We start from the raw sequence: 19,047 nt of genomic DNA, 5'->3' as shown, positions 1-19,047 counted from the left end.
GTAAAAAAATTAAAGAAACTATTCCAGAATCGCTGTTTGTTAGTCGCTACCCCTCGCAAAACAGAAATAAATAAAAAAAACAAAAAAAAAAAAAAAAAACTAAAAGTTGCATGTACCCCAAAATTATACCATTAAAAACTGCAGCTTGTCCTGCAAAAAACAAGCCCTCCCACAGCTTTTTGTGACGGAATAAATAAAAAATAAGTTATCGCTCAAAAATAAATTTGAAACAAGTGATATTGTGCAGACGCTGCAAAACATGAGAAAACTTTATACATCTGGCATCGCCGTAATCGTACCGACCCGCAGAATAAATTAAAATTGTCATTTATAGCGCATGGCGAACGCCGTAAAAAATAAAACCATCAGAATTGCAGGTTTTTGGTCACCTTGCTTGCCCAAAAAAATTAAATACAAAGTGATCCCAAAAAAAAAAAAAAAAAAAAACTAGAAGAAAAACACGCATGTACCCCAAAATGCTACCAATGAAATCTACAGATTGTCCCGCAACAAGTAAGCACTCACCCAGCTCCGGTGGAGAAAAAATAAAAAGTTTTGCCTCTCAGAATATAGCGATGCAAAATGTGCAGTGTGTCCAAAAGCGGATAAGATCTGGCACCATTTATCAGTGCGACAGCGACCACATGTTTGCGGATTATTATTTATTTACCCAATTATTATACCCTGATGTTCTCCACACAGATTATATATCCCCGCACATCAAACTAAAATACCAGTTATACCCCAAACAGAACAACTAGCGAGCAAAATCCACGCTCCAAAAGCCAAATGGCGCTCCCTCCCTTCTGAGCCCTGCAGCATGCCCAAGCAGCAGTGCACATCCACATATATGGCATCGCCATACCCGGGAGAACCCGCTTAACAGTTTGAGGTATTTGTCTTCAGTGGCACGAACTGGGCACAAAATATTGTGCACTAAAATGGCACATACCTTTGCAATTTTCACTTTGTACCATCCACTGAGCATTCATTTCTTATAGAAAAAAACAAAAAACCTGTGTGGTCAAAATGCCTTCAGGGGTGCAGTTTCCAAAATGGGGGTTTGTTTTACTATTTGACCCCAGAGCTCTGCCATTGTGGGCTAATGCTGCGAAAATCACCAAAATAGGTCTCACATGCGCCTTTCACTCCTAAGCCCTGTCATATGTCCAGGCAAATGATAAATGCCTTGAGTGTAGTTTACCAGATGGGGTCACTTCTCATGGTTTTACACTCTACTCTGGTACCTAAGGGAGCTCTGCAAATGCGACATGGTGCCCATACACCAGTCCAGCAAAATCTGCGCTCTAAAAGCCACATGGCACTCCTTCCATTTTGAGCTCTGCCATGTGCCCAAACAGCAGTTTAGGGCCACACATGGGGTATTGCTGGACTCGGGAGAAATTGGGTAACAAATGTGTTGTTTTTTTTCCCCGATTACCCTTTGTGGGGAAAAAACAAAAAATGGGTGCAAAACTACATATTTTTGGGGAACATTTTTAAAAATTTTCACTGCCGCATTCTAATACAATCTATGAAACACTTGTGGGATCAAAATGCTCAGTACACCCCTAGATGATTACCCTGAGGAGTAACGTTTCCAAAACGGAGTCACTTTTCAGGGGTTTCTACTGTACGGCTCTGCAAATGCGACATGGCGCCCAAAAAACAATCAACCAAAATCTATATGCCAAGTAGCACTCCTGCCATTCTGAGCCCTGCGGTGTATCCAAGCAGCAGTTTATGACCACATATGGGGTATTGCCAGACTCGGGAGAAATTGCTTTACAATTGTTGGGGCGCTTTTTCTCCTTTACTACTTGTGAAAATGAAAACAATTCAACATTTTAGTGGAAAGAATGTAGATTTTTCATTTTCACTGCATAATCCCAATAATTCAGCAAAAAAAACAACTGTGGGGTCAAAATGCTCACTATACCGCTAGATAAATTCCACGAGGGGTATAGTTTCCCAAATGGGGTCACTTTTGCCAGGTTTGCACTATTTTTGCCCCTCAGTGGCTTTGCAAATGTGACATGGGGCCGCAAACAATTCCAGCAAAACTTGCGCTCCAAAAGTCAAATGGCGCTCCGTCCTTTCTAACTTCCGCCATGTGTCAAAACAGCAGTTTATTACCACATATGGGGTATTGCTGTGCTCAGAAGAGTTTGCTTTACAAATATTGGGGTGTTTATTCTCCTTTATCTGTTGTAAAAATGAAAAAAAAAAAAAATCTGAGCTAAAACTACATCTTATTAGAAAAAATAAAAATAAAATTTAGATTTTCAATTTCACGGCATAATTCCCATAAATTCAGCAAAAACCGTGTAGGGTCAAAATGCTAACTATACCCCTAGAAAAATTCCTTGAGGGGTGTAATTTCAAAAATGGGGTCACTTTTGGGGAGTTGCCACTGTTCTGGTCCCTCCAGGGCTTTGCAAACATGGCACCGAAAACCAATCCAGCAAAATCTGCGCTCCAAAATCCAAATGGCCCTCCCTCCCGAGGCCAAACAGCAGTTTATTACCACATATGGGGTATTGCTGTAATCGGAAGACATTGCTTTACAAATGTTGGGGGGCTTTTTCACCTTTATTCCTTGTAAAAACTAAAACATTGTATGTTTTTTTTTTAAAAAAAAGTCGATTTTCATTTTCACGTACCAGTTCCAATAAATTTAGCAAAAAACCTGTGGGCTAAAAATGCTAACTATACCTCTTAAAATTCCTTGAGGGGTGTAGTTTCCAAAATGGGGTCACTTTGGGGGATTTCCACTGTTTTGGCACCACAAGACCTCCTCAAACCTGACATGGTGCCTAAAATATATTCCTAAAAAAGGAGGCCCCAAAATCCACTAGGTGCTCCTTTGCTTCTGAGGCCAGTGCTTCAGTCCATTAGCGCACTAGGACCACATGTGGGATATTTCTAAAAATTGCAGAATCTGGGCAATAAATATGGAGTTGCGTTTCTCTGGTAAAACCTCCTGTGTTACAGAAAAAAAAAAAAAAAAAATAAAAGTATTACAAATGTATTTAGTAAAAAAATATAATTTGAAATTGCTGTTTTGAATACTTTGAGGGGGTGCAGTTTTTAAAAAGTGGTGTTTTATTGGAGGTTTCTAATATATAGGGCCCTCAAAGCCAGAACTGAACTGGTCCCTGAAAAAAATAGCCTTTTGAAATTTTCTTGAAAATACGAGAAATTGCAGCTAAAGTTCTAAGCCTTGTAACGTCCTAGAAAAATAAAAGAATGTTCAAAAAACGATGCCAACATAAAAGTAGACATATGGGAAATATAAACTAGTAAGTATTTTGTGTGGTATTACTTATCTGTTCTACAAGAAGATACATTACAATTTCGAAAAATGCAAATTTTTACAAATTCTCTAAATTGGTGTTTGACAAATAAATATTGAGTTGAACGACGAAATTTTCTCAGTATCATAAAGTACAACATGTCACGAGAAAACAATCTCAGAATCGCTTGGATAGGCAAAAGCATTCTGAAGTTACCACAAAGTGACACGTCAGATTTGCAAAAATCGGCTGTGTGCACAAGGCCAAAACAGGCTTAGACACTAAGGGGTTAAATATGAATTTCTGCAACAAAAACAAAACAGAAATGTATTACTTTCACCTCTACTTTGCTTTAAAGGGGTTTTCCAATCCTTTTTTTTTTTTTTTTTTAAATCAATGCAATGTTCCTCTATTAATATATTAGTGCACTCTATCTTTTTCTTGATAATAAATGGTTTTAGTAACACTACTCCCTATTCTTTACCTTGAGAGGTTTGTTTTGCTCAGTAAGTTCATTCCTCTTCTCTTCCTGTGTTTCTCCTCCCTGCATGCACTGCTCTAGTCCCAGCATGCAATGTGCATGCAGCAGTGCACTTGCTCCGCCTACTACACCCAGCTCTACTAACTTCTGCAATCTCAGTCTTCATTTTGGTGCTCTCATTCTATTACTGATAGCACAAGCTGAAATCACTGGATATCTGCATTTTTAACCTCTTAACGCCGAAGGGCGGATATATCAGTGCTCTGCAGCTGCTAGTTCGCGCAGGAGGAGGGATATATCCGTCCTGTGATGGCGCGGGTACTGCCAGTGTACCCACGCGATCAGCGGCAGGAGCACGGCTGTTATACACAGCCTGGCTCTTGCTGCAACTGCCGGAATCGAAGCGCGCTCCGATTCCGGCAGTTTAACCCATTAAATGCCGCTGTCAATAGTGACAGCGGCATCTAATGTGTTTGACAGAGGGAGCTCCCTCTGTTTTATACTGACAGGCAATAATGCTTTGGTATATGAAGTATACCAAAGCATTATATATGCGATCGGCACATCGCATAGTGAAGTCCCATGGTGGGACTAAAAAAAAAATGTCAATCCGTTAAATAAAGTTGGTGAAAAACAAAAAAAAAAAAAATTACAGTGAAAATCAAATAAAACTATTTTTTTTGCCCAAAAAGTGTTTTTTTTAAAGTAAGTGTCAAAACAAAATCACACATACACATATATGGTATCCCCGCGATCGTAACCACTTGAACAATAAAATTAACACATTAATTAAACCGCTGGATGAACGGCGTCCAAAAAAACAACGGCAAAATTCGCTCTTTTCTCCATTCCCACCATAAAAAATTAAATAAAAATTAATCTAAGTCCTATGTACCCCAAAATAGTACTAATGAAAACTACACATTGTCCCGCAAAAATCAAGCCCACGTACGGCCACATAGACGGAAAAATAAAACCGTTACGGCTCTTGGAATGCGGCGATGCAAAAACAAGTAATTTTTTTCTAAAAGGGTTTTTATTGTGCAAACGTAGAAAAAACATATAAAACCTTTACATATTTGGTATCCCCGTAACCGTGCCGAGCCATAGAATAAAGTTAACATGTTATTTAAGCTGCATAGTAAACGGCGTAAATTTCTAACGTGAAAATCAATGCTGGAATAGCTGCTTATTTTCAATTCTCTCCTAAAATAAAGTTAATAAAAGTTAATCAATATATTAAAAGCATCTAAAAATGGTGGAATTAAAAAATAAAACTCGTCCCGCAAAAAACAAGCCCTTATACGGCTATGTCGACGGAATAAAAAAAAAGTTACGACTCTTGGAATGCGACCGTGAAAAAAACAAAAATAATCCTTGGTCATTAACGTGCAAAATGGCCCGGTCATTAAGGGGTTAAACGGTTTGAAGGGGTCTTCTGGTACCAAAACAGTGGAAACCCCCAAAAGGTGCCCCCATTTTGGAAACTAGACCCCTTGAGGAATTCATTGTAGTTTTCTTGGGGTGCATGCGGCTTTTTGATCAGTTTTTATTCTATTTTTAGGTGGCGTGGTGACTAATAAACAGCAATTCTACTATTGTTTTTTTATTCTTTTTTTTTACAGCGTTCACCGTGCGCTATAAATGACATATTCACTTTATTGTGCGGGGCGATACGATTACGTCGATACCAGATGTTTATAGTTTTTTTTTATGTCTTATGGCATTTGCACAATAAAATACGTTTTGTAAAAAATCATTCACTTTTTGTGTTACCTTATTCTAAGAGCAAGAACTTTATTATTTTTCCATCAATAAAGCCGTGCGAGGACTTATTTTTTGCGTAACGAACTGTAGTTTCGATCAGGACCATTTTTAGGTACATGCGACTTTTTGATCTCTTTTTAATACATTTTTTGGGAGGTGAAGTGACCAAACAATTGTGATTTTGGTATTATTTTCTTTTACGGCGTTCACCGCGCGGGATAAATAACTAAATAATTTTGTAGTTCAGGTCGTTACGGACGCGGCGATACCAATTATGTATATTTTATTTATTTATATATTTTTATTAATAAAAAAAAAAAGGACTGATAAGGGAAAAAAAGGGATTTTTTTTAACTTTTATTTTCTTATTTTTACACATCTTTTTTTTTTTACTTTATTACTTTGTCCCACAAGGGGACTTGATGCGTAGTGCAGTGTATTAGAACTGTCAGCTATTCACTGACAGCAAGCATAGTGGGTCCTGACTTTGTCAGGACCCATTAGGCTTCCGTCGATGGCATAGCCGGACGCCATTGTTTGGTGTCCGGTTGCCATAGTAACCATCGCCGGCCGCTATAGTGTAGCAGGCCGGCGATGGTAACTTAACCCCTAAAAAGGGGTTAGACAGCGGGGACACAGCGATCGGTCCCCGCTGTAGGAGCTGCTGTACGAGACAGCAGCTGTCACAGCTCCTGCACCTGTCGGGAAGACGGCTGAAACGGCCGTTATTCCCGCAACTTCGTATTCCGTCGGTAATTTATAAGGGGTTATAATTTCACAGAGCATGCGCGGTGGAGTGTGTTAACCACGCATGCTCTAATGAGATAAAGAAGCACGTGGTACGGTTACGTCATTTGTGACGTAACCGTACAGTGTGAAAGCCGGAAACCGGAAGCAAGGCAGAAGACTAAATGGACGGGTCTGCACAGGAAGTGCAGATTTTGCTTCACTAAGGGGGCGGTGACGGAGGAGGATATACGACGCTACAGCCATCTGATGAAACGTAAGTACATTGTAAAGTTATATCATTTTCATTGTTTTATTTAAATAAATGTAATTTTTTAGTTCCGGAATACCCCTTTAATTCCTGGGAAACGTCTAAAGATTTAAGAAACTTTCTAAATGCCGTTTTGAATACTTTGAGGGGGTGTAGTTTTTATTGGGGGTTTCTAAAATATAAGTCCCTCAAAGCCACTTCACAACTGAACTGGCCCCTCCTTTTGAAATTTTGAAGAAAATGTGAGAAATTACTGCTTAACCCCTTAATGACCGGGTATGTTTGTACCTTAATGACCAAGCCAGATTTATCAAATCTGGTATGTCTGACTTTACAGAGAATAACTGAAAGTTTTGAATATCCAAGCAATTCTGACATTTTTTTTTGTCACATGTTGTACTTTATTTTAGTGGTAAAAGTAGACTGATACAATTTGCGGAAATTAAAAAATAGAAAAATGGAAGAAATTTTGTAAAAATTACCTTTTTCCCTATTTTTAACTGCAATATGTCACATATGTACACACATACTGTACAATCTTTTTAATTTAATATATATTTCCATCTCTTTACTCTATTTTGGCAGCACTTTTGAAAAAATAAAATAAATTTTCACCAATTTAGAAGACTTAAATTGAATAATAATTTTATACATTTTGAAGTACATTTTGTTTTCCTGCACAAAGCCAGGTTTTCAGAGGCTCATAGGAGTCCGAGCGATGGAAACCCCCACAAATGACCCCATTTAGAAAACTAGACCCCATAAATATAAAAATGGTCATAACTTGGCCAAAAATGCTCGTTTTTAAAAAAAACAATACGTTACTCTTATCTACATTGCAGCGCCGATCTGCTGCAATATGAGATAGGGGTTGCAAAATCTGGTGACAGAGCCTCTTTAAATCGGGGCTCGTTTTGCATGAATTACTGCATCAATGTGGCGTGGCATGGAGGCGATCAGCCTGTGGCACTGCTGATGTGTTATGGAAGCCCAGGTTGCTTTGACGGCGGCCTTCAGATAGTCTGCATTGTTGGGTCTGGTGTCTCATCTTCCTCTTGACAATACCCGATAGATTCTCGATGGGGTTTAGGTCAGGCGAGTTTTCTGGCTAATCAAGTACAGTGATACTGTGGTTATTAAACCAGGTATTGGTACTTTTGGCAATGTGGGCAGGTGCCAAGTCCTGCCGGAAAATGAAGTCAGCATCTCCATAAAGCTTGTCAGCAGAGGGAAGCATGAAGTGCTCGAAAATGTCCTGGTAGACAGCTGCGCTGACTCTGGACTTGCTATAACACAGTGGACCAACACCAGCAGATGACATGGCTCCCCAAACCATCACTGACTGGAAACGTCACACTGGACCGCAAGCAACTTGGATTGATGCCTCTCCACTATTCGACCTCGATTTCCCAATGAAATGTAAAATTTACTTTCAACTGAACACAGCCCTTTGGACCACTGAGCAACAGACCAGTCCTTGTAAAGGCTTAGGAAACCTTTGCGGTTGTGTTGATTAGCGGATTAGAGCTGATGAGGCTACATTCTTCAACTTTTACCCAATCTTCTAATTTTCTGAGACAAAATTTGGGGTTTTCATGAACGGTTAGCCATAATCATTAAAAGGGAATGTGTCGCTAGAATTATTTTATTTTTTTGTTAAACAGTTAGTATATACATGATTAGACATTGTTCTAATTTTTTCACAAGTCAGTAAATACTATAAATTAGATGCTAATTTATAATATTTCTATGTGCTGTGACTAGAGGGAGCAATTCCCAAAATTGCAGCATTGGCATGTGGTAAAGCAACCTCATTGCTTTATGCTGCAAAATTGGAGAAGACACACTCGCTCTAGTGTGCTCAATTAATCCCCCTCCTTTATCCTGGCTAGTGCCAGGAGAAAGGAGGGGGTTGAATGTTCAAACCTCCTACACTGTGTGCCGCCATTTTTTGAGCGAATGCACAGTAGTAGGCTTACATACAGTGGTAATCACAGTAAAACATGAACAGACACAAACATAACTTACCTGGTCCTGTCGCTCCTAGTCCTTCCTTCTGACCACATGTCCGGAAGCCGCGACCCGAAGTAGTCATCTTACTATCCGGCCGCCGCCCACAAGAAAATGGCGCCGGATGTCGCTCGGCCGAAGACCTTCCTTTTGGACTGTGTGAGAGCGGCGCATGCGCCGTTCCCACACAGACGGCGTACACTATAGTGAATGGAACGGCTCCCGTTCGCATTATCCATGGGGATGTATGTGCCGTATTCCATCTCTGTATGTGTCATTAATCGACACATACAGAGATGGAAAAAATAAATAAAAATGGCAGCCCCCATAGAGAAGTAAAAATGTTATAAAAAAAAAGAAGTAAAAAAACAAAAATTTTAATAACACTAAAAGCAAATTGATATTCACATTTTTTCGTGACACCTGTCCTTTGAGAAAAAAAAAAAAGGCTGGAAATGAATCTATATAATATGAGTTTCACTTTTTGAATTGAATTACTGAAATAAATTAATTTTGATGATACACACATGCAGTTTTGAAGAAGGAAAAACATGGGAATACCAAGAAACGTTATATGTCACATTTGCTGCGGAAGTATCCACTGAAGCCTGCAGAATGACCGGCCCTCATCTCTACCTAACATATACCACCTTGATTTAGATAATTATATTCACAGAAAGCCAGCAAAGTTTCTATAAATCATAAAAACCTTGTAATGGAAGTTTTCATCTTCAAATTTCTCCCCATATATACTTTCACCACCAGTTCCATTTTGGTTTGAGAAGTCTCCACCTTGGAGCATAAACTTCTTAATAACTAAGAAAAGAATACAGAAAAAGGAATGTAAAAACAGTAAATGTATGCAAATCACTATTAAAGGGGTTTTCCGGGACTTCTATTACTGACCTAGCCTAATGATAGGCAATCGCTAGGGGTCAGACTCCCAGCACCCCCACAGACCAGCTGAATGAAGGTGCCAAGGCAACGAACGCTGCAGTCTTAGTTTACCAATCACAGCTCCATATACATCCCTAGTGGCTATACCTGGGATTGCAGCTCAAACCCATTCATCTGCAATCCCAGGCACAGCAACTGAAGTTGTGTATGGTGGTGTGCCTGGTAAACTATGCAAAGTCCAGGAAAACCCCATTAAAAGGAAGGTGTCGCTAGAATTTTTTTTTTTTTAGCTAAACAGTTAATGTGTAATTTATATACGGTTTTAATTTTTTCACAAGTCAGGAAATATTATAAATTAGATTCTAATGTATAAGACTTCCATGTGCTGGTCACTAGGAGGGAACAATTCCCAAAATTGCAGCATTGGCATGTGGTAAAGCAATCTCATTGATTAATGCTGCAAAATTGGAGAAGACACACTCGCTCTAGTGTCCTCACACAATCCCCCCTCCGTTAACCTGGCTAGTGCCAGGAGAAAGGAGGGGGTTGAATGTTCAAACCTCCTACACTGTGTGCCGCCATTTTTTGAGCGAATGCAGTGTAGGAGGATTAGATACAGTGGTACACAGTATAACACGAACATACACAAACATAACTTACCTGCTCCTGCCGCCGCTCCTAGTCCTTGCGTCTGAACATATGGCCGGAAACAGCCGCGACCGGAAGTCGTCATCTTACTGTCCGGCCGCGGCTTCCGGTCCACATGAAAATGGCGCCGGATGTCGCTCTGCCGAAGACCTTCCTTTGGGTCTGTGTAGGAGCGGCATTCCCACACAGACGGCGTACGCTATAGTGAACGGAACGGCTCCCGTTCACATTCTCTATGGGGATGTAAGTGCCGTATTCCATCTCTGTATGTGTCGTTAATAGACACATACAGAGATGAGAAAAAAAAATGGCAGCCCCCATAAAGTAAAAAATAAAAAAACAAAGTAAAACACAAAAACAAATAACATTTATTTTAATGACTAAATGCAATAATATATAAAAAAATAAAATTTTCGTAACACCTTCCCTTTAATACCTGAAGTGCGCAAACAAAAAGCAGTGCTCTTTCAAAGGGGAAAAAAAACTAAAAATAAAAAACACTGCACTAGTTTGCCAAATGTAGACTAACATAACTTACTTCTATGAAAGGGACATCCTTTAAAGTGAAGAGGTTTCCCAGTTGTTTTTCCTAAACCTTTTTCGCCTGTGCACAGTGCTCGGAAATTTTCAGCAGTTTTTGGAACCACATCAGCAAATAATTCTAGGACAATTCGGCCAACTACAACAATAAGAGGCAGGGAAATAAGATGTAAGATAAGATCTAAGCAAGCACAGGCATTAACTTTCCTACATGCCAAAAAAGGGATACATGTTTCTAACAAATACAAATATCAAGAAGTACAGTAACATGAGGCCCCCCAACTGTCTAAACTTTACAGTGCAAATGTCACTTATATTTTCCACGTGCCAGCAGTAACGTTACCCTTTAAATTGTACAAGAAAAACAAAAACCAGTAAAAAAAGCCATTAAAGCACATCTCACATTTTGTTTAACCCCTTCCCACCATGGCCATTTCTCATTCTTCCTCTCCATACTCCAAAAGGAATAACTTATCTTTCCTTGCACATAGCTGTATGAGGGCACGTTTTATGCAGGACAAGTTGTAGTTTAAGTCACCATTATTTGTACGGGCAAACCGAAAAAAATTTGGAGTGGAAGGAGAAAAAAAAAAAAAAAAAAAAAAAAAAAAAGCAGGACACCCAAGCAACAGAATATGAAAATTAGTTTGTCGCAACCCATTGACTTGGATTTGTCAGGTGTTCGACAAATTACAGTAACCGGCGATGGAGGCCCATCACGCAGAGGTGAACGGGAGCCTTAGGCCGGATTCACACGAGCGTGTTCAGTCAGTAATACACGGTCCATACATCCTGACGCATTTCCCAGACTGAACACACTGCAGGGAGCCGGGCTCCTAGCATCATAGTTATCTATGACGCAGGGTGTCACTGCGGGACAACTTTTCCGCACCGTAATCATGTTTTCAGTATGGGACAGTTGTCCCGCACCGAGGCAGTGACACCTAGCGTCATAGATAACTATGATGCTAGGAGCCTGGCTCCCTGCACTGTGTTCCGTCTGGCAAATGCGGCCGACGTATCGACCGTATATCACGGACGAAATCTCGTTTACCTCGTAATCTCGCGTGGCTTGCTGTAATCTCACAGAAAAGATTCAGAAGTGTCAGGATTCTAAATACACAGGACGTCCAGGCTGGAGGTCATGTGTATTCATTATCAGGACACTTGTGTATGTGGCTGTAAGAACACTATGTACTGTGTAAATGAATGGAGAGGAGTGTATGACGCTGACTGGTCAATGTCATACACGTAAATACGCCCAGTGAAAAACACAATACACGCCCAGTTGTCCATTTCAAAGCTCATTTGCGCATATATATATATATATATAAAATAGCTCATAACTTGGCCAAAAACGAAGGTTTTTTAAAAAAAAACAAACGTTACCGTTTTCTACATTGCAGCGCCGATCACATGCAATAGGAGATAGGGATTTGAGAATCTGGTGACATAGCCTCTTTAAAGAGGCTCTGTCACCAGATTTTCAAACCCCTATCTCCTATTGCAGCAGATCGGCGCTGCAATGTAGAAAACAGTAACGTTTTTTTTTCAAAAACAAGCATTTTTGGCCAAGTTATGAGCATTTTTTTATTTATGCAAATAAGCCTTTCTTAAAGAGGCTCTGTCACCAGATTTTGCAACCCCTATCTGCTATTGCAGCAGATAGGCGCTGCAATGTAGATTACAGTAACGTTTTTATTTTAAAAAAACGAGCATTTTTGGCCAAGTTATGACCATTTTTGTAGTTATGCAAATGAGGCTTGCAAAAGTCCAAGTGGGTGTGTTTAAAAGTACAAGTCCAAGTGGGTGTGTATTATGTGCGTACATCGGGGCGTTTTTAATACTTTCACTAGCTGGGCGCTCTGATGAGAAGTAACATCCTCTTCTCTTCACAACGCCCAGCTTGTGACAGTGCAGATCTGTGACGTCACTCACAGGTCCTGCATCGTGACGGCCACATCGGCACCAGAGGCTACAGTTGATTCTGCAGCAGCATCAGCGTTTGCAGGTAAGTCGATCTTACCTGCAAACGCCGATGCTGCTGCAGAATCAACTGTAGCCTCTGCTGCCGATGTGGCCGTCACGATGCAGGACCTGTGAGTGACGTCACAGATCTGCACTGTCACAAGCTGGGCGTTCTGAAGAGAAGAGGATGTTACTTCTCATCAGAGCGCCCAGCTAGTGAAAGTATTAAAAACGCCCCGATGTACGCACATAATACACACCCACTTGGACTTGTACTTTTAAACACACCCACTTGGACTTTTGCAAGCCTCATTTGCATAATTACAAAAATGGTCATAACTTGGCCAAAAATGCTCGTTTTTTAAAAATAAAAACGTTACTGTAATCTACATTGCAGCGCCTATCTGCTGCAATAGCAGATAGGGGTTGCAAAGTCTGGTGACAGAGCCTCTTTAAGTACAACTGGGCGTGTTTAAAGTTATGTCCAAGTGGGCGTGTATTGTGTGTGTACATCGGGGCGTTCTTATTTGTTTTACTAGCTGGGCGTTGTGAATGGAAGTGTATGATGCTGACGAATCAGCATCATCCACTTCTCTTCGTTACCACCCAGCTTCTGGCAGTGCACAGACACACAGCGTGTCCTCGCGAGATCACGCTTGTGACGTCACTCACTTCCTCCCACAGGAGGAACGAGCGAGGACACGCTGTGTGTCTGTGCACTGCCAGAAGCTGGGTGGTAACGAAGAGAAGTGGATGATGATGATTCGTCAGCATTATACACTCCCATTCACAACGTCCAGCTAGTAAAACAAGTAAAAACGCTACCCGATGTACGCACATAATACACGCCCACCTGGACTTAACTTTAAACACGCCCAGTTGTACTTAATACTAAAAATGAAACAAAACGAACACGGCGCCAAACTTGCGGTATCAATAAATAATGAGCGGAGATAACGCACATATATGCTCACCTCCAAGGTTGTAAATTACCGGCATGTAATTCGTAGTAGAAAAGCTGCTGCCAATCCCAACGCAAACTCCCAAGGGGTTGCCAAGGTAGTAGAAATACAGGAAAAAAAAAAACGGGATACGCGGCGCTGCTTGATGTAATTAATTTAATGACGATAAATGCTACGCGTTTCGATACCGGACCGGCATCTTCATCAGGCATATCAAGAGGATAGTACTAAAACACACACACATATATATATATATATATATATATATATATATATACACACACAAAAGTACAAAATGAAAAGCAAGTTCATTGGGCCAGTTCAGACCAGCCTCCTGGCCAAAAAACCGCCAAAACCAGCAGGTCAAAGTTCAGCTATATCAAAAAAAATAAAAAAACACAGTAAACAGTAAAAATGGGGTGAATAAAAGTCACAAATAGGTTGCTAATCAGATAATTGACATAAAAGGCCACATTTAGTACATTAACTAAATGAACATAATGATCCGTTCAGTCAAGGGACAACAGGGAAATGCTGCACTCAATACAAACTATATATTGTTCATAAAAGTGTTTGATCATTTTTTAGAATGTGCCAATGCTTCAGAAGTATAGCATTAATTAACTCCCTTTATTAAAAGTAGTGATAAAATTACAGTTAAAAATCGGTCGGTTTCACAACAGCTCGGGCTGTGGGGTTGATACATTCAGATTGCGTTAGCGCCTTTGCTCTAGACTCTGCTCCCTTTATCAAACTAGTTGGAAAGTTTTTTTGTTTAAATCTTTTTTTCAAAATATTACATTCAATGGAGAAATCTTTATCGCTAGTACAATTTTTTCTTATTCGTTTGAATTGGCCAAAAGGTACATTCTTTAGCCATGGACGATAGTGTGCACTTTTAAAATTTAGATAGCTGTTAAGGCGGCCATGTGCGCTTGCTTCACTATGCGTTCCAACACAGTTTCCCTTCTCTTCCGGTATGCCTTTGTTTACGGTTGCCATGACAACGCGCCACTATGCACTGTATTAAAGATCTCGTACAGTTTTTTTGACATCGTACCATCCCCATGACAACTCCAGATTATCTATTCCTTCCACATACTACATATAAAACACTTTTATGAACAATATATAGTTTGTATTGAGTGCAGCATTTCCCTGTTGTCCCTTGACTGAACGGATCATTATGTTCATTTAGTTAATGTACTAAATGTGGCCTTTTATGTCAATTGTTATCTGATTAGCAACCTATTTGTGACTTTTATTCACCCCATTTTTACTGTTTACTGTGTTTTTTTTTATATAGCTGAACTTTGACCTTCTGGTTTTGGCGGTTTTTTGGCCAGGAGGCTGGTCTGAACTGGCCCAATGAACTTGCTTTTCATTTTGTACTTTTGTGTGTATATATATATATATATATATATATATATATATATATATATATATGTGTGTGTTTTTGTACTATCCTCTTGATATGCCTGATGAAGATGCCGGTCCGGTATCGAAACGCGTAGCATTTATCGTCATTAAATTAATTACATCAAGCAGTGCCGCGTATCCAGTTTTTCTCTTCAGTTGTACTTAAGAAAGGCTCATTTGCATAAATATAAAATAGCTCATAACTTGGCCAAAAATGCTCGTTTGAAAAAAAAAACAAAAAACACGTTACTGTTATCTACATTGCAGCGCCGATCTGCTGCAATACGAGATAGGGGTTTGAAAATCTGGTGACAGAGCCTCTAAGTCTATGGTACTGAGTCTGACAGACAACCCCATAGACACTAGAATACCCCCCACCACCACCATGTCAAGTGGATGTGTCAGCACAGATTACATTGTGTAAAGCATGTCCCATTGAAAAGGGGAATAGTAATGCCCAGCTGTCAGTTTAGCTGCATGTTTCGAGGAGGAACAGCATAACCGATCTAAAAGCTCTAGAATTCTTATCTCATGGATAATACAAGTATTAACTAAAACAGACATGTCAGGAGAGCCCTCTAAAGAATTCCCCCTACCTTGATGTTCATTTTGCAAAAAGGTTTTCTGGGTTATTAATGGATACAACCACTTAGCAATGTTTACTTTGGGGTTTGTCATTTACTTTTCAATTAAGTGTCTTCATTGATTGGAACTATTTTTCTGATGGCATTTTCAGCCTCCAGTCAGTTGCATTTCCATTGATCTAGAAAGCCAGAATAGCATGGCCTGCTGGTCTACTGTAACCAGTAAAGAAAAGTCCCATTTGAGCAGGCAGAGAAAACGAACCCTGTCTGACAGGCCTCCTTCACATCTCCTTCTCTCCCTATGTTTAGCATGTACATCGGGAAAGTTCAGTGTGGACTGTGTACATAACGCCATTCACAGGTATTGCAGCCTTCAGTCCCATTGAAATGAATGGCCATCAGTTTTAGGTGGCTGGAAAACCCCTTTCAAGGGATACCATTATAGTCCATGGGATAGAGATATGTTAAACAAAAGTCCAATCGTGGAATCGGTCACATATAGACTATAATGGTATCCGTTTAACAGATACGTCATGAACTCTCATAACCCCCGTTTAGGACAAACCCATAGAGCATAATGGTATTTGTTAAACGGTTTACAGAATCCATCAGTCTACATTTAACATATACGTCAGTTTTTCCTGGAAATTAAAGAGGCTCTGTCACCAGATTTTGCAGCCCCTATCTGCTATTGCAGCAGATAGGCGCTGCAATGTAGATTACAGTAACGTTTTTATTTTTAAACGACGACCATTTTTGGCCAAGTTATGACCATTTTTGTAGTTATGCAAATGAGGCTTGCAAAAGTCCAAGTGGGCGTGTATTATGTGCGTACATCGGGGCATTTTTAATACTTTTACTAGCTGGCCGTTCTGATGAGAAGTATCATCCACTTCTCTTCAGAACGCCCAGCTTCTGGCGGTGCAGACACAGCGTGTTCTCGAGAGATCACGCTGTGTCGTCACTCACAGGTCCTGCATCGTGTCAGACGAGCGAGGACACATCGGCACCAGAGGCTACAGATGATTCTGCAGCAGCATCGGCGTTTGCAGGTAAGTAGCTACATCGACTTACCTGCTAACGCCGATGCTGCTGCAGAATCAACTGAAGCCTCTGGTGCCGATGTGTCCGACACGATGCAGGACCTGTGAGTGACGTCACAGATCTGCACTGCCAGAAGCTGGGCGTTCTGAAGAGAAGTGGATGATACTTCTCGTCAGAGCGCCCAGCTAGTAAAAGTATTAAAAACGCCCCGATGTACACACAATACACACCCACTTGGACTTTTACACACACCCACTTGGACTTTTGCAAGCCTCATTTGCATAACTACAAAAATGGTCATAACTTGGCCAAAAATGCTCGTTTTTTTAAAATAAAAACGTTACTGTAATCTACATTGCAGCGCCCATCTGCTGCAATAGCAGATAGGGGTTGCAAAATCTGGTGACAGAGCCTCTTTAACATCAAACGCAGGGCAATAACATGCGAAGGAGCCTAATAGATCCTCAGAAGAAGGACTAGTTCAGACAGGACTTTTTCTGACATGGATTTAAATGGGTGAAATCCACATTGAAAAGCGGCTACAACTCGGCAATAGACTAGACTCCCAAAAGCCACAATAAAAAGTGATCTACCAATGAAAAATTGGAGCCCATACATAGCAGCGTTGAAAAAATAAAAAATCAGATCTCTTAATGTAGCAACTATAGTGGTGTATGGTGGTGCCACCCATAAAGTTATTTTGTAAAAAAAAAAAAAAAAAAAAAGAAGGATTGTACAAGTAGAGCAGCATAAAATATAAACGAAATAAAACCTAGTATCGCCATATTCGTACTGATCCGCAGAATAAAGTTCACGTAATAAAAAAACTCGACCATTATGAGCCGTGCTGTCTGCGAGATGTTCTCTGCTGGTTACTAGTGACAAGTGGTGTGCCACCCACTGACCAGCAGGAATAGTGGATGAGATGGAAAAAAATCTCCACCATTCTGCCTAAAGAAGCGGATCCTTGAAGGAAAAGTCCAGACAACTGGTCTGAGGGGGTGGAGCATGACACAGGGAATCAAAGAACACGAGAGAAAATCCCTGTCATGCTCCACCCCCTCAGACCGTGCATGGTGTACAGTAAAGTATCAATTGTGACCTGTGTCCCTTTATGTCGGCCATACATATTAGAGAACAGCTCAGCATAGTGGTTTACTTCAATAAAGAGGGCGATAAGGAGGTGCCAGACACCTCGGGCAGCTGCTTATCCCCCAGGGGAACAAAGGATGGAGCATGTTGACCCTTTCACGGAGCTGGCCCCTCACACGTTGGCAGCGAGTTTAGTCTAATGCACATCTAGTCAGTTTACTGACATCGCTGGAAGCCCCCTTTAACTAACGTAACTGTGAGAAGGTAGAATACGTCCGCCGCACGTCTCCAGTCACTGCTCTCCACACTGTATAGAATATATATACCCTCATGCGGCGTCCTCACTCACACTCAACCTGTGAGCACAACTTCCCCGCGTCATTCATTCATCTGCTGACAGGAGGCGCGAACCCTGCTTACTCACCCTGCTCGCCTCCCACCTCCACATCGAAAAATACCCGCGGGTTCTCCGGGTTAGACGGCCGGTTGTTGGGTGCCGGGTTAGACATCTCTTCTCTATGGACAATTCCTTATAACTGTTCACCGGCTTCTCACACCTGAGCATACTTCCGCTGCGGCGGGGGCGGGACTTCCGCCACTCTATGACCCGCCCCTCTGTAGTTCTGGATCATTCTGGAGTTTCGTAGAGCAGAATCTGCGACAAGCGTTGTAGAGTGCGGCATATGGCTGCCCGTATCCGGGATGATCCTATCTAAACTCCTATTCACACCTGTCGCAGGAGCTCAATACAATAACGCGCTGCTCGGGTGGGTTCCGACCCTCCCGTACTGTTGAGAGTGACGTGATGCGCAATGTACGGCCTGTCTCACCAGGGTGTAATGGCGGCCACATGTGCAGTGCAAGTGAACGCGCCTACATATTCTGGAGTGTAGTCAGGTTTTTAGTAGGAAATATAAGATTTCGTTCACAGCACATGTGCTGGCACCCCCTGCACAGTGATATAATGCCCTCCATGGACGGGGACTGCCAGAGGGCAACCCCATGCCTGATCACTTATATGCACATCATGGGGAGTAAAACCCTCACCAATTTCTTTGGTGCACTACAAACCATAAGTAAGCCATGGCGAAAAAAACGCAGCCCCTTATATGCAAACGAGAAGTATTTTTTTTATATTTTAACACCCTAATAGTCAAATTAAAATGGGAAAAACCTTCCTGAAAATGTCACTTTTTTTTAATTGTAGATTTCGAATTTATGTCTTAAGTAAACAGATTAATCTTAACCCCTTAACGACACAGCCTGTTTTCACCTTATGGACAAGGCAATTTTTTTTCAAAACTGACGTGTCACTTTATGTGGTAATAACGCCTGAGTGACA

At 40.9% G+C, this 19,047-nt stretch overlaps 1 protein-coding gene across 1 annotated transcript in view; it reads right to left on the bottom strand.

Moving 5' to 3' along the window:
- The window catches only part of PPID (peptidylprolyl isomerase D), a 51,864-nt gene extending 33,570 nt beyond the window's left edge, over window positions 1–18,294 (bottom strand). Inside the window, exons 1-3 of the mRNA XM_075860298.1 lie at window positions 18,130–18,294; window positions 10,635–10,775; window positions 9,261–9,367 (exon numbers count right to left, since the gene is read on the bottom strand). Coding sequence (XP_075716413.1) covers window positions 9,261–9,367; window positions 10,635–10,775; window positions 18,130–18,214 — 333 coding nt within the window. The 5' untranslated portion in view covers window positions 18,215–18,294. The remainder of the gene's footprint in view (window positions 1–9,260; window positions 9,368–10,634; window positions 10,776–18,129) is intronic.
- Between the last annotated feature and the right edge of the window lie 753 nt (window positions 18,295–19,047).

The sequence above is a fragment of the Rhinoderma darwinii genome, chromosome 1, assembly GCF_050947455.1.
Source record: "Rhinoderma darwinii isolate aRhiDar2 chromosome 1, aRhiDar2.hap1, whole genome shotgun sequence".
Classification (NCBI taxonomy): domain Eukaryota; kingdom Metazoa; phylum Chordata; class Amphibia; order Anura; family Rhinodermatidae; genus Rhinoderma; species Rhinoderma darwinii.
This window is presented reverse-complemented; position numbering and strand designations above follow the sequence as displayed.